Genomic DNA, 14412 nt, shown 5'->3' with positions numbered 1-14412 from the left:
TTAACGCAGTCATGTTCACCTACGCAATGCTAGAATTAAAGCATCATTTCTTTTCGTTAACACGTTTGTTTTCTTTGCACCCAAATTTTGCGCTTTGCCATTCCAAACCATGTGCTGCGGTACTGAACAAAGAGGGGAGAGAAGTTTCAAGAGGGTGTATTTTCAACAGCACGCGCTACACAGAATACACCCAGGAGTTTCAATTTTAATCACGCCAGGTGCTTTCCTGCTACCTGCGCTTTCTTCTGTCTTTGTTACAGACTTTTCACATGCTACACATACACACCTACAGAAAATCACAGAACAGAAAAGCCGGTCTGGTTTGCTTGTGGCAGAAAATGAGACCCAACTTGGGTGTCTAGATGGACAGCAACAGAAAGCACGTTTAGCAATAACTGAGAAATTCTGTATGATCAATGGATAGAAGCGTTACGCCGTCTGCAGCAATGTCTCTGTACATATGTTTTTTCAACATGTGGGTGACAAGCAAGTTCAAGTGGCACCAGAATAGTCATTTTGTCCATATTATTCATACCACAGTGCGCAGGACAGCTTAGCATTATTGCCTTCCAGGATGAAAAAGCACTGAACAGATACCTGGGTATGGCTTCACTGCCCCAAACTATGCACAAACTGCTGTATTTTAAAGTAATTTAGTATACGACATGATTTTCACGCGGCAATAGAAGTTGCTACCAAAGATCTTAGGTTATTAGCTAAAAATCAGTCCCTAGGGAAAGGGGATTTCCCTGAACACGTCAGATTCACACGGAATCTATTTATTCTGCAACTCAGAAAGCAGAATTTTTTTTATGTTTTTTTCCCCCCTCCAGTACAGGGGGCTGTTTTGGTTCCATTCTGCAGGTGGCCAGATCCATGTTCTCCCCCTTTTCCATATTTCACTTAGTGTGGTTCCCCCAAAGCACTAGCACTAGCACAAACTTCCATATAAAGGAAATACAAGGTTTACAGTCATAGCTGAGCAAAGAAACGGGTGAGGATATGCAGAGCAAGTCAAGTCCTGAGTTTGCGAAAAATTAAGTGGAAAAACACAAAAAGGAAATGAAGTATTTAAAGTATTGACATATTTATAAAGTATTTATTACCTGTCAAAACTACATAAAAAGAGCGGCTTTTAAAATACTGATGCTACAGCATATATACGTGGTTCATCTCTCAAAAATACTGAATGAAGGTTCTAAATCAGTCTCCCTTTAACCGCCCACAGAGGTCCTGTTCTGCGGTGAGAGCCCAAAGGTCGGGCAGGGGGGGCGGCAGCAGAGGGCGAGCGGGGCTCTCCTCCCCGCGCCCCAGGAACGCCGTCGCTCTCGGAGGAAGTATACTAATACTGTGTCATTAATACGCACACGGCTTGACAGGAACAAAGATTGGTCACCCCACGGCACACAAATAAAGGATGTGCTTTATGTTTCCACTGCGTGACGCTGGCCAGGTGGCCAGCCTCCACGTTCCACAAGCAGCCCTGGCGGGCAGGGGAGTGCCAGGGGCTCTTAAAAAAAGCAGCTATTAAAAAAAAGATTTTTCTCAATTAACCCCCAACATCCCTTCTCTTCACTCCTTTCTTTGGTAGTTGTTATAAAAACTATTTAAGTCACATACCACAGTAGCCCTTCTTCCAGGGACGTGGTAGTGTTAGGTTGATGGTCGGACTCCATGATCTTAAAGGTTCCTTCCAACCTAGACGATTCTATGATTCTATTCTATGATTCTATTACGTGGGATGGAGGGGGCAAACCCTTAGGAAATCTGCCAGTAACACCAGCGCTGGTGAGAGCACCTGGAACAGCTCAGATGCTTCCTTGGATAGCCCCAGGTCTGGACTACGGCATATAGACCTGTGCTCAAGGGCTAGACTTCCAAAAGACCGATTTACCAGTCTCTTTCAATCTGTCCTCTCAAGGAAACCTCTTCACACCCACTGACCAGCTAAACATCTCCCAACCGCCGGCACCTCTGCGAGCTCCCCAATCCAGCCCCCCACCATGATCTTACGAACCAATGTCTCAAACGAGTCACCTTTGGCTACGTGCAAACAGACAACAGGGATGAAGACAGCACGTGCTGTAACACAGTACATGTTCAACTAAAAGTACACATTTATCCCAGGTTTATAGAATTTCAGGGGGGAGGGTTTCTCAGCTGGAGGTATTTTTATTTTAAAGTTTTCCCTGATTACCGTACTGGTGAAACCCTGAGGAATTGGAAAGTTTTTGTATTTAGGATTTCGCCACTATTCCAAAACTTCAAATGTGCATCTATTGTTTCTGCTTTTAAACAATGATTACTCAATTAGTGGGATAATTACACTTCAGGGTGCTTAAAACAGAGGACATTCCACAGAGGCTTTCCTCAAACAAGTGTCCTTCTTCCAACCTTGAGAAGACAAATGAAGACTCACTAAATCTGCTTTCTCTCTTCTATTTTCGTGCCAGTCCTGTAACACACATGATCACCACCCACCGCCAGACACACCATACCCACGGAGTCAAACCGGGTCCTGGACACAAAGTGGTGGTTCACAGGACATCCAAAACAGGCTCCAGGAGCACAAACTGAACATTTCCAACTTTTCAAAAAGCCATATATAAAAAAATGCTTTCACAAAGATAAAAAAATAAGACTCTATACGCTGCTGCTGCAGAATGTACACATGCCAAAGGAGAGACGCATTTGTATCTCCTGAAGAATTCAGTGTTACCAAGTCATGGCATCTCAAATTTTTAGCAACAGTGTTCACTCCCAGAACTCAGGAGAATCACACAATTTATAGTAAAGTAGTCCTTTATATTGTGAATATGAATGAATCCTATTTACAAGCACAACTTACATCCTAACACTGAATACGTGGCAGTAAAGAAAAAGTGAAGGCGTACACACACACACACAAAAAGAGACTTTCATGCTGCCTTAACACAGTCCTAAAATTATTCCATAGCTTGCTAATCACAGTGCAGTGTGGGAGCAAAGCAAAATCCATCATTATTGTCTGACTGCTGCCATACATGTAGGGAACACATTAACCTTTAAACATACAGAATGCTCTATCACAGAGGACAAAAAAAAAAAAAAGACATATGTTTTGTGGAGCAAGGAGGGGGTGTGATTTCCAAAAACACTGCACACAAAATAAGGCTGTCTTTTACAATAACCTCAGAGCACAGGAAAAACAGAACCGTCACAAATCCCAATCTTAGTATATTCACTGGCTGACCACAGTTTCTTCCACGATAGATCACTATTAACATTATTTAAGTTCCACAATTGCACTGTGAATGCAGCTTTACCAAAGGAAAAAAGCAACAAAGATATAGTCAGGTGCTCTTCCATGTTTGAAGCATGTACTTATTTCAGCAATGTAAGTATTTCACAATAAAGCAGGAATTGAAGTTTTAGAATGAAAAGAATATCAGAATTTTCAGACTGAACATAAAGTGTATACAAATAAAAGCGTGGTGCTTTCGTGGTCAATACTACAGCTCTTCCAAAAAAAAAAACAAAAACACACCCAAACAAAAAAAGAGACAATTTTCTGCTACAAATTCTCAATTAATTTTATGAAAGACTGCTGATGAGTCCAAAACAAACCTCATTGGCACAAATGTGTTAAATGACTGGGAATACAGAACTAGGAGGTTTCAAGTTGCATTGATTTAAATACACTGTCTGAACAACACTTTGAGCATGAAAAAAAAATAAATAAATGGTGTCATAATTGTATTTGTAATGGAAACTTGTAACGTGCTAGCCAATATAAAGCATTCACTTCAAATAAAAGGGGTAGCCAGCTTTATTCCTGTTAATTGCCACGTGGACCAATTTCTTACCACACAGCATGTTGGCTATAAATCTTAACAAGCAGTTTTAAATTGCTGCTCTTATTGCTCATCAAGACTGAATAATCCTGGATGGTGTTCAGGGAAGCTTCTGTAGCGTCTATCTCAAGCAACTATTAATTCCTCATTTCCACAGGGATGAAATTTCAAGCAACAACTGCCACCAACTCCACAGCTTAAACAGGGGGCCACAGAAAACACTGCAAGATGGGAAATTTCAAATATTTGAAAGGACAAACTCTTCCCTCTAGAGCGGTGCAGCACTGGAGCAGTTTGCCCAGGGAGCAACCTCCATCCTCAGCGACCTTCACAGCTCAGGAGGTGGTGGACAACCTAATCCACCTCTGACACTATCCCTGCTTTCACCAGAAGGTTGGACTCCAGAAGTTCCTTCTAATCCAAATTTTAATAAAAAGCGTAGTTATCCTTAAGCAGTATGATTTTAGTATTTGACGCAGTCTAAGAAACAGTCTTTCTTGAGTAGATTTGAAATTCACCGTCAAAATACAGGGGCAGTTCACAAGCAAGACAAGTATTAAACTGACTCCTGCCCCGGTTTACTATTACTTTTTTAGGTAAAGCTTTGGAATGAATAGCCCACTGAGATTGCTGCTTAATGGCATAAGAACTGGAAAGGATGGAGGACACAACACCACCAACTTCCCTTCTCAAAAAAATAAGGCAATGGCATGAGCTCAAAAAATAGCACTGAAAATAGTATCTGCGGTACAGCTACACAAAGTCTATTCCCTGTAAATTTTGATTTAACCTTCCTGTATTTACTGTAGACAGCGTTATACCTAGGGAAATATCTGCTTCACTTCAAAGCTGTATTTGCTGCTAGCTAGGAACCCTCTTCACAGCACTTAATATACAATCTGAAAGGTCTTCTGTTGCTTCTCCCTTCGGACCTGTTAAAATATTTTGTGTGGGCTCTCTCTTATAAAAAAAACACAAGCACCATTTATGATATTTGCACAATTTTACCGAGCGGTAAAACAGAAGTCAAAAGACTGCTTACGTGCTTTTATTCAATACTACATAATTAACTGGCTCTGCTTCTAAAGAACCAATTAAAATTCCGCTCAATCCCAATCTGATTTCTCCAAGCGCTCTGCAATGTCTGTACTTCTCTGCTCATTTTCTATCCCTTCTGATGCCTGTATGAAAAGAAAATAGTTTTTCCACAGATATCCACTTCTTACTGGTTTTAAATCTAACTTGGGATCTCTCATTTGTATTTACTATTTGGTTATAAAGAAATATGCATATATATATAAAAAAATAAAAAATGCTGATAAATGACTGAACAGAGAGAAACCTCCTGGACTTGCAAGAAATTAATGACTCTTTCCGAGATATTAATGTCCCATAACACGTAGAGCAGCCATGTCTGCAACTTCTCATTCTTAACTGCTTCACTGTATTTCCAGAATTGCATATCACGTTTTTGTAGAGATGAGAGAACAAGTTTTCCATCATTTAAGCAATGCTCATCTGCACATTCACGTATCCTCTTACCTTGGATGCACTGCAGGGTTCCATCCTCAGCCCTTATTGTAAAGGTTTCACCTGGATTAACTTGAACCAAAAAGACCTGCCGAAAGAAAAACATATTTATTTCACTGTCATCTTCAAAAATTAAGTTTCCCCAACCCAACAACTGCGCTGCCCATACTTTAGAAGAGGTATGGGGGACAGGGAGGGAACAGAGCCATACACTACATCTTTGGGTACCAGCAGGGTCCCAGAGCCAGTAGTGATTTAAAGCCTAAATTTTCACAGCTGAAATAAAGATGTAATTCCGTTGTGTGCAGGTTGAGAATTATGGCTTCGGATTCCACCACTGAACTCCTGACAGTGTGTTTAGCTTGGCCAAATGCTGATAGCTTTGGACATAAATCTTTAGACCATTGGCACATGAGAGCAGACAGCACAGAACAAACTCGAGCACGCAGCCCCAAGCCATACTGGGATTTCAAGCTCACAGGAATAAAAGGTTTTTGCAGTATAAGGGAAGTTGACCCGTTGCGTTTTTAAAAATTTGTCCTTCAGTCCTACACATAAATGATCTCAGTTAAGCAAAATCTATAGACACACACACAGAGTTCAATAGTTGCACACAGAACAGGTAATAAACAATTTATTTAGTAACAAATATCATACTTTTTTTAAAATAATCAAAGTATCACCCCAGTCTCCCATTGCTCAATTCTGCAGATGATGGGAATGCTACAAAGACCGGGAAGCACCAAAACGCATCCCAGTTCAGTGTATGTTGTACTCATCTTCATTAATTTTCAGGTGTCTAAAATCATGGTTTTAAAACTTATGATTTAGAGTTCTATCTTTAATGGAGAGTTTCACTGAGAACTGGTGATCATTTATCCCATGCTTTTGCAGCTTGTGAAACTTTTACTCAAATATCTTAAACACACTTCTGTTACCTTTGCATTGTCAGAAGTTCAATCAAGATGTGGATTAATCTAGGTATAAATTGAAAATTTAGAGTTATATCTTTTTGCAAAAACTCTCTCTAAATTTAGGTCTGGTCTTTATACTCTGAGGCACTTGCATGCAGAATTTAATCATTCGATCTGGAAAGACAGAATCTGAATTATTATTGTGTTTCTGAATTCCTTAAACTAACTGCATAAGATAATTATTGCCTAGACAACCTTTCGAATTACAGTAATCCTACAGAAACCCATTATTCCAGCAACATTTTTAAAGCACAAGCTGGAAATCAGAAAAAGCGACATACGAAAGCCATTATTTTGTCTGCAACAACAATTTCTCCGGGAGCACTGATCAGGGTGGATCTGATCCAGCATAGAGAACACAATAAATGGTTCAGAAAAGACAAGAGGCACAAAGCCATTCCATCCCTAATCTCCAAACAATCAACATTTAAGTGACAGTATTTAAGCACTCTTTTGCTATGAATAGGCGTGGATTATCCCCAACAGGATATGGGCTTCAGGTCAAAAGAAGCGCAGAGCAAAGCAGTGTCATTCAGCTTAAAAAATAAACCAGAAACCTGAACACAAAGAGGCAAAGAATCACAAAAATATTTCATCAGCTCATTTGTATTATATGTCTAAACCAACAGCTCTAGAACTGGTTATTTATTAATGCGCTTGATTAACATAAACCAGATGCTCTAGCACACCATCGTACCTTTGGAAGAACTTGCACCAACTCCTCAAAATACATACCCTAACTAGATTGATGTCTCCTGTATGAAAAACTATCTTCTCCCTAAAGCGCAATGTTGAGTTTAATGGCGGACATAGGAAGTTCCATGTTAACGTGAGGAGGAACTTCTCTGCTGTGAGGGTGGCAGAGCAGTGGCACAGGCTGCCCAGAGAGGTGGGGGAGTCTCCCCCTCTGGAGCCATTCCAAACCCGCCTGGACGCCGTCCTGTGCCGCTGCTGGAGGTGCCCCTGCTCTGGCAGAACTGGGTGACGTCCAGAGATCCCTTCCAACCCCGGTCCCTGACCATTCTGTGATATAAGACTGATCAAGAGAGAGGGATTCCTCTTGCTACACAAGGCACGTGTCTAACGCAGAGTTATCAGAAGGGTACGATTTACAAATTCCTTTTCAAGGAGTCACTGCAAAAGGTCCATTGCCAGACCAAGCACCCGCGTTAGCAAGTCTGCAGTTGTGCTTTGAAAATAATTCCTTGGATTTCCACATTACAAACCCTTTCTCAAGATTATATCCCCGATAACAGCTGTTGCTTATGATGGTGTGATAAAGCAGCATTATCCTTGCCTAATTATGCAGGTTTTTAATACAAACAAATTGTCCCATCAACAAATTTGTTTCCCAACAAGCAGCGGCCACCATGGCTTCATCCCATCACTAGTCCGCTGGGAGAGCCTGGGACTTCTATGCAGTACCTTCTATTAAAACGTTACATATATGGAAATAATTCCTTATTGACCGTTCCCAGAGTACAACAGCTTAAAGATGTCATGTTTACTTTAAAACAACCCTCAGCACTAGTTACTGTCAGAAGACATGGGATTAAGTTGGTCAGAAAGCAAAGTTCCCCATTGTGTGCTGCAGGATAACAACCATCAACTCTACTTGGCCTGTCTGGAGTAGAGACTATACTAGTTTGCCCAAATCTTAAGTACAGCCGAATAAAGACAAGAGACCACAAAATATTTTCACCCAGGATCTTGTTTTGAGGTTAACTATCAATTGCATTGAAAGGATAACATTTTTCAACTATTAGCTGCGCAATTAAGCCATGGGCCTTTTCAAAATTATATTGCTGCTGGGGAAAAAAGCGCTTTATTCTGTCAGTGATTTGCAGCAAGTTCCACCATGGTTTTCACCTAAAATCCAGTAAAACTCATCGTGGTTTCCCAGACTCTTGAGTAAGTTTTTCAGCTTCAGTGTTCATAAAATCTTATTTGTGAAATGTATACGATTTGTAGCATCTCATCTCTTAACACTTTACAAGGCTGGAAGCCATAACAGATCTGGGTTTACTGATATTTGGACATTTAAATATATACACAAGCACAAAGATTTTCAAAGGAGGTCAACGAGCTTGACTTCTTTTAAACCAAGTAGGTCTTCTGCACCTAATGATGGCGGCCCCACCAGATCTGCACTTTCAGAGTAGTGGTTTTTAACGTGCTACAGAAGAAAAAACACCAACATTTGTGAAATTCTTTCACTTCAGCAGAAATTCAGAAAAATTAAGAGCCAAAGAGGAAGAAGAGAACCCGAGGCCCTGAGCCGCCAAGCCTTTGCACACAGCTGAAAAGGCCATCTCCAGCTATGCAGGGTCTCTTAGAACCACCTCCAGCTATGGCGGTACAGAAAAGCATACGCTAAAAACAGAAACTGTCAGTCCACATGATGGGCTTAAAAGTTATACTGTAGGCAACAACTGCCTTGGAATAAAGTACCGTAGCTGCCATTTCCTAAAATGTGTTAAAAAAAATAATAATTAAGTTCTTAAGATCTTAAAAGACGTTCTTCTGTACTGATGCTCAAATTAGCCACCTTTGGAGCACAAGAAAACACTTACGGGCTGCTGCTGGGGAAAGGCAGCTATATCAAGAGCAAACGGGAATAGCTGACATGTGACTGGTGTGGGTCAACACCAGAGCAGAGGGAGGACGGTCAGCACATAAGCACGCGTACCCGAGGTGGCCTCAGACCCAGGAGGAGCGATCAGATGCCTCTGGGACAAGACCCTCGGCTTGCCCCCCGCCGCAGGCTGCAACCCAACCCCAACCTCTCCTCTGCACCCAAATTTGGGGTACTGGGGTACCCCACCCCCAAATCCCTCTGGGCTCACCCCACACCGCGCATAACCCCCTGAGCGCCTGAAATTGCAAAGCACCAACTAACGAGCTGCAGAGTCGAGGTCAAACCGTTAAAGCCAGCCCACATCGAGTACTAGATACTGGGCATTTTCCAGCCACCACCCCCGATCTGTCCCAACTGCCTGGGACAAATAATAGAGGCACACTGCGACTTCTTTTGTTTATACACACTAAGTATGTCAAACTAATTCGAAGATTTATTTTTCCCATGTCCTCCTAAACTGCAAAAGCCTATTCTGCAGCCTGGAGCGCAGCTCTTCTGCTTCCTTTCCACACGAGGGATCTGCACGAGAACGCTTTGTTTCTGAAGCTTTTAATTAAAAATCTGAGGAAAGCAATAAAAAAGTCTAAAGATAACGTCTTTATTTTAATGAAAACAAACACAGATGATCTTTAATTGCCTTATGTATCTTCCAATATTCATCATCCTGAGTATGCACATTTAGGAGATGGCAGCAATGCCAGAAGAGAGCTTGAAAAGTCACTTTGAGCCCACACTGCTGCCCTGCAGCGTCACGAGGACGCGGTCCGAGGACGCTCCAGCCCCATTTCAGCCCGCTGGCCTCCTCCCATCCGAAAAGCTGGAGCTTGTGACAGCTGCGAGTAGGGTGTCAGCAGCACAATCTCAAAGGCTTCCCCCCCACCCCCAAAAAAAGTACTTGGATGTTTGCTTTAGCAATTTAATCCAGTCTGTGTTGAAGGCCAGCCTTACCTGCTGCATCCTCAGAGAAAGCTTGCTATCTCCAAAACGCACTTTCTTTTTTGCATTTATTTTGCATTTAAGAATGTTATTATATCTTATTTAAACAACCATGTTTGTTAAGACTGATTAATGTTACTAAGTTGCATAGTTCCGCTAAATATTTGTAATCTCACACACACACACACCATTTGGCAATAATTGTTCCTGTCCGGACTAAGTTTTCATGACAAGCCAAATGAGTGTCACGAGTGTCCCCCTCATTCCCGTGATCCAACTCTCGTATCTTTTGGGAGCGGGGGAAGAGTCTAACGAACCTGCCAGCAATGTCTCACGCAGCCTTAAAGCTCAGGTTCAGGAATACAAAACTATATATGTTGCAGGTATGTGGTCTCGTACAAAGACAGAAAATGCTGCCTGATAAAGACCAAGGGCATGTGCTGTTATCCATTTCGTATAGTATTGGTTGACTTACACAAGTGCTTTTTATGCACACAGAAGGAAATTCACGTTCAAAGCAGGTTAGCATCTCCGAACTGCTTTGCTGCAGGTCACCTGTGAGCACCGGGGCAGCCGCACGGAGGGAGACACTCGCTTGCATCCATGTGATGCAATACAAACTGGTGCTCGCTTTAAAATATTTCCACTTTATGAGAACCTTTTCCTTGCTAAGGTCAAACAAGACACTTGTACTGCTTTGGCGTATTAAAACCCTGCCTTGAGTGTTTTCCAACGTGGTGAATTTTCCCTTCCCTGTTTAGATACACCAGGCTTGGTACAGCCGGGGGCCGTGGCGTCATAGGCACCATCTGGGATCCAGTCACAGGTTCCTCACAAATGCTTTAAATTATTAAAGTCTACTGTATTTACAATTTCTTCAGTGCCTAAATTTTGGAATATATTGCATCTTTGGGGGGAAAAAAACAACCACCAAACCAAAACAAAAAAAAACCACCACCAAAACCTCATTCTTCTTGAAACAAGCTTCCCATGTGCAAGCATCCCCCTCTCCCTCCCTTAAAAGGCCATTTCTGCAAGTATCTATAAAAAAAAATTTAAGAAAGCACAAAGTAGCTCAAAGGTTTGGCACAAAGTTCATTGGCGCAGCTCCGCTGCTGTTCAGGTGCGGTACAAACCCCAGCCAGCTCCACGCTTCCAAGCTCCTGCACGGCGCACACACTGTGCTACAGGACAGTACCAAACCTCGTTCCTCCTTCGGACGTACTCTCGCCTCCCTTATTCAAAGCGTCTGACCCTAAAAGACAAGAACTCGCACGCACGGCACTGCGCACGGTGCCTGGGCGCGAGCCAAATAGGGGAAAAAAAGCGGGCAAGCACAAAACTCGCTACAGCATCGCAGGTGCAGCGAGCGAACCACGCCAAAAGAAAATTCCCCCAACTAAATCGCCCAGCATTCTGTACAGACACGCTACGGCACAGCTAGCTGCCCCTCCACTTCATACTCCAAGCTTTTTAGAGCTTGCTGTGGAGTACCTACAGGAAACCACTGAAATTCTTGGACCAAAAGGTTAATTATCACTCCCTGAGTCCCCACAGGAGTTACAAGTGGATTAGAAGCAGAAACAGAGTAAGCAGCAGCTCTGAAAGGCACATGAAAGCATTGAATACAATCAGCATTAGTGGAAATTGTGTGGGAAACTTTTTTTTTTTAAAAAAAAAACATCCAGCGCTAGAAATGCCATTTTGGGTAGTCTAGAGAAGAGGGATTACTGTCAAGCCGGCAGAGACATTCCTAGCTCTGCCCTGTACAGCTCTGCAGTACTTATCCCCAGGAAGATAAAACAATTAAATGTTCCCATGCAATTGTCTGACACTACAGGACTGTTTACTGGCAGAATTGCCTTCCGCATCGCTCTCCATCTGGCTGCTGGTACAAGCTAAGGTGTTTTACCAGCTCCACTCTGCTCTTTTCTACATGTCTTAAGAACTGGTCTTTTGAGAAAAACCTTTTCTCTGAGGCTCAGGTACAGCTCACAGCACAGCTCCGCCATGAGGGCAGGAACACGGTACGGCTGAGCCGCAGCAAGTACCCCCAGAGCATCTCCTGAGCAGCTCCACAGCTCCAAAGCACGAGGCACCGATCTGCATCTGGGCACGCTGCAGTCGGGAAAACTCCACGTGCCTCGTCTCTCACCAGCTGAACTGCGATGCTTTCCTACCGCCAGCTTCTAATAGAGACTGTAATTACACCCCAGAAAAGCACGTGTCCTTATAAATCTCACACCTATTTATCGAGTAATATAAGCCATCTTTATTAAGGAAGTCATTCTTGTGTGAATCACATCTGAAGGCTGTTCCTGCCTTACAAGTAACTCAGATAAAACTCTTTCAACAAACGTAACATTTGCTTCTACGGTACATAAGAAATCACGTTAAGAGTAATTAACATGGTCTACTTCCTACTACCATACGCAAAGATCAAACAAAGCATTTATTCCAACTTACTGCATTTTAGAACTGTACTTTTCAAAAGTGAAGACAGCAGCTAAAGCTTCAGGAAGAGGACAAAAATGCTAAGGCATAAAAGCAGCTGAGCTTTGCAACACATGAGGGCACATGCAGACTAGAGGCCAAAATATGTCACAGAAAACTGGTCTTCCAACTACAAGTATTTAAAGAGATAAGGCGATGAGGTCTACAAGCGTCATTCCAACAAACATTTATTTAGAAAAGGAACCTGGCCCGGAACTGTTCTGCTGAGTCATATTTGCACAGCACAGCAAAAGCAAGAAGTAATGCACTTCCAGTACGTCAGCAATTCTTTTACTCTAGAACATTAGATGAGAAGCTAGTTTAAAGGCAACAGAGGCACCCGCCAAGCAAGGCTTGCTGAATCATCACTGATGGGGAAATTCAAAGATTGGACTGAGCCCCATCTCAAAGGAGGGCTCAGAAGACTTCATTTATTCTTTCTGTAATACAGAAGGATCCACTGAACAGTCTAACCTGATAAATGGTTTTCAGCAAGGAGGAAAAGGCATATTTAAGGAAAAATTATCTTATCCAATATCAATAAGATAGTTCCTTCACTTAAGCATATTAATATTGGACTTGAATATAGAGCCATTAAAAAGCTTTCCTATTTTTTCAAGTTGAAGCACACTGTGCAGAAATGACTTTAAAAAAAAAAAGTAATAATCACAGCATTGAAAACCTGTATCGTACTGAGAACCCAGACAAGCGGACAGACTAAGCAGCTTACAAGAAAAGCGGAAAATATTCTTCCTCTCGAGGTTGGTGTAGCTCAAAACAGAGCTTGGAGGGAGGAACAAATGATCAAGGGAACGAGAAGTAACAGAACGACATTTTATATTGATTCATGAAGGACAGCTTATTTCTACGTTGGTTAAAATACTTTGCAGGAATGTCTCAAATCAGGAGGGAACCAAATTGAGTAACACAGAGATGTTCTACGACGAGAAGCATTAACCCAAGATGACAGGCTGGGGAATCGACCAACTATCAGCTTGAACCTCCAGGCTGTATCCTGACAAGGAGGCATCACTGTGGTCTTGTATTGATTCTACCTACTGCTGATCAAGCTTATTAGAGAGCATCTCCCAGAAAAATATGAATACAACTATAAACTTGCCTTCCTTCGAAAGCCCACTCAAAACTCACTTCTGCTCCTCTAAGGTTTATAATGAAGCACAGGGTACCACACAGGGCTGCCGGAATCAGCACACTTTGGTAAGCAAAGAAGAGCAAACGTCACAGGACTCTTGTCTTCAATTCTCCATTTCCTTCCTTCGTCCCCTTTTTTTACAATCTCAGCATTTTTGTTTGAAGTTTTTAAAATCTTATCACAGATACTAGCAAGATGTCTGCGCAACAGCTAGCACAAGTAAATCATGAGACTAACTTTCTGCAAAGCCCCCAAATATGTAGCGTTTATAGCCATTATTTCAATCCCATTACTTTAACTTCAATGAACACACATGCAAATAATCACATTAAATTTAATGGGCCACTTAAAGCATTGCTTTTAATGTCTTTCCAGTGTAAGGGCGGATTTCTGCCTTCCAGGAAATACTCTGCCCTCCTTAGTGTTGGGGAAAACCATCTTACCCATCTTCAAAATCCCTTGGTGGCCAAGAAGTAGTTTCTTTAAACCAGCCATTTTCTGCCAAGCTCACTGACCTGCTGTGATCCATCGCCGTTCACGATGTGAGGCATCATGGCTACCTCCCCGTTCAGCAACGGTGGCAGCTCCAGCGGAATTTGGTCGGTCATCATCATTGTGACGTACATTCATGGAGAATTTTCCTCAACGGGCTTCCTGCAAGAGAAGCAACAGTTAAAGGCCATGGAAAACCCACTTGTACTTTAGAAGGTCGTCGGCATCCGTGTGGATTTTGCTGTGATGGCAGCAACCTAAGCAGGACACCTGCTTTTGGCTAGGATGCATATGGGAACTTGATGCACTGAACGGAGGTGTTAACTGTTAGATCAAGAGCATGGGAGAGCATGGAAAGTCAAA

General features: G+C 42.3%; 1 protein-coding gene across 2 annotated transcripts in view; it reads right to left on the bottom strand.

Annotated features, from left to right (window-relative positions):
* Positions 1 to 14183, bottom strand: part of FNDC3B (fibronectin type III domain containing 3B) — a 174570-nt gene extending 160387 nt beyond the window's left edge. For both annotated transcript variants that reach the window (XM_009884448.1, XM_009884446.1), the window contains exons 1-2: positions 14073 to 14183; positions 5376 to 5451 (exon numbers count right to left, since the gene is read on the bottom strand). In XM_009884448.1, the coding sequence (XP_009882750.1) occupies positions 5376 to 5451; positions 14073 to 14183 (187 nt within the window). The remainder of the gene's footprint in view (positions 1 to 5375; positions 5452 to 14072) is intronic.
* Between the last annotated feature and the right edge of the window lie 229 nt (positions 14184 to 14412).

This window comes from Charadrius vociferus, unplaced genomic scaffold (assembly GCF_000708025.1).
Source record: "Charadrius vociferus isolate BGI_N301 unplaced genomic scaffold, ASM70802v2 scaffold104, whole genome shotgun sequence".
NCBI classification, from domain to species: domain Eukaryota; kingdom Metazoa; phylum Chordata; class Aves; order Charadriiformes; family Charadriidae; genus Charadrius; species Charadrius vociferus.
Note: the sequence above shows the minus strand (reverse complement) of the source record. Positions and strands in the feature narration are given on the sequence as shown.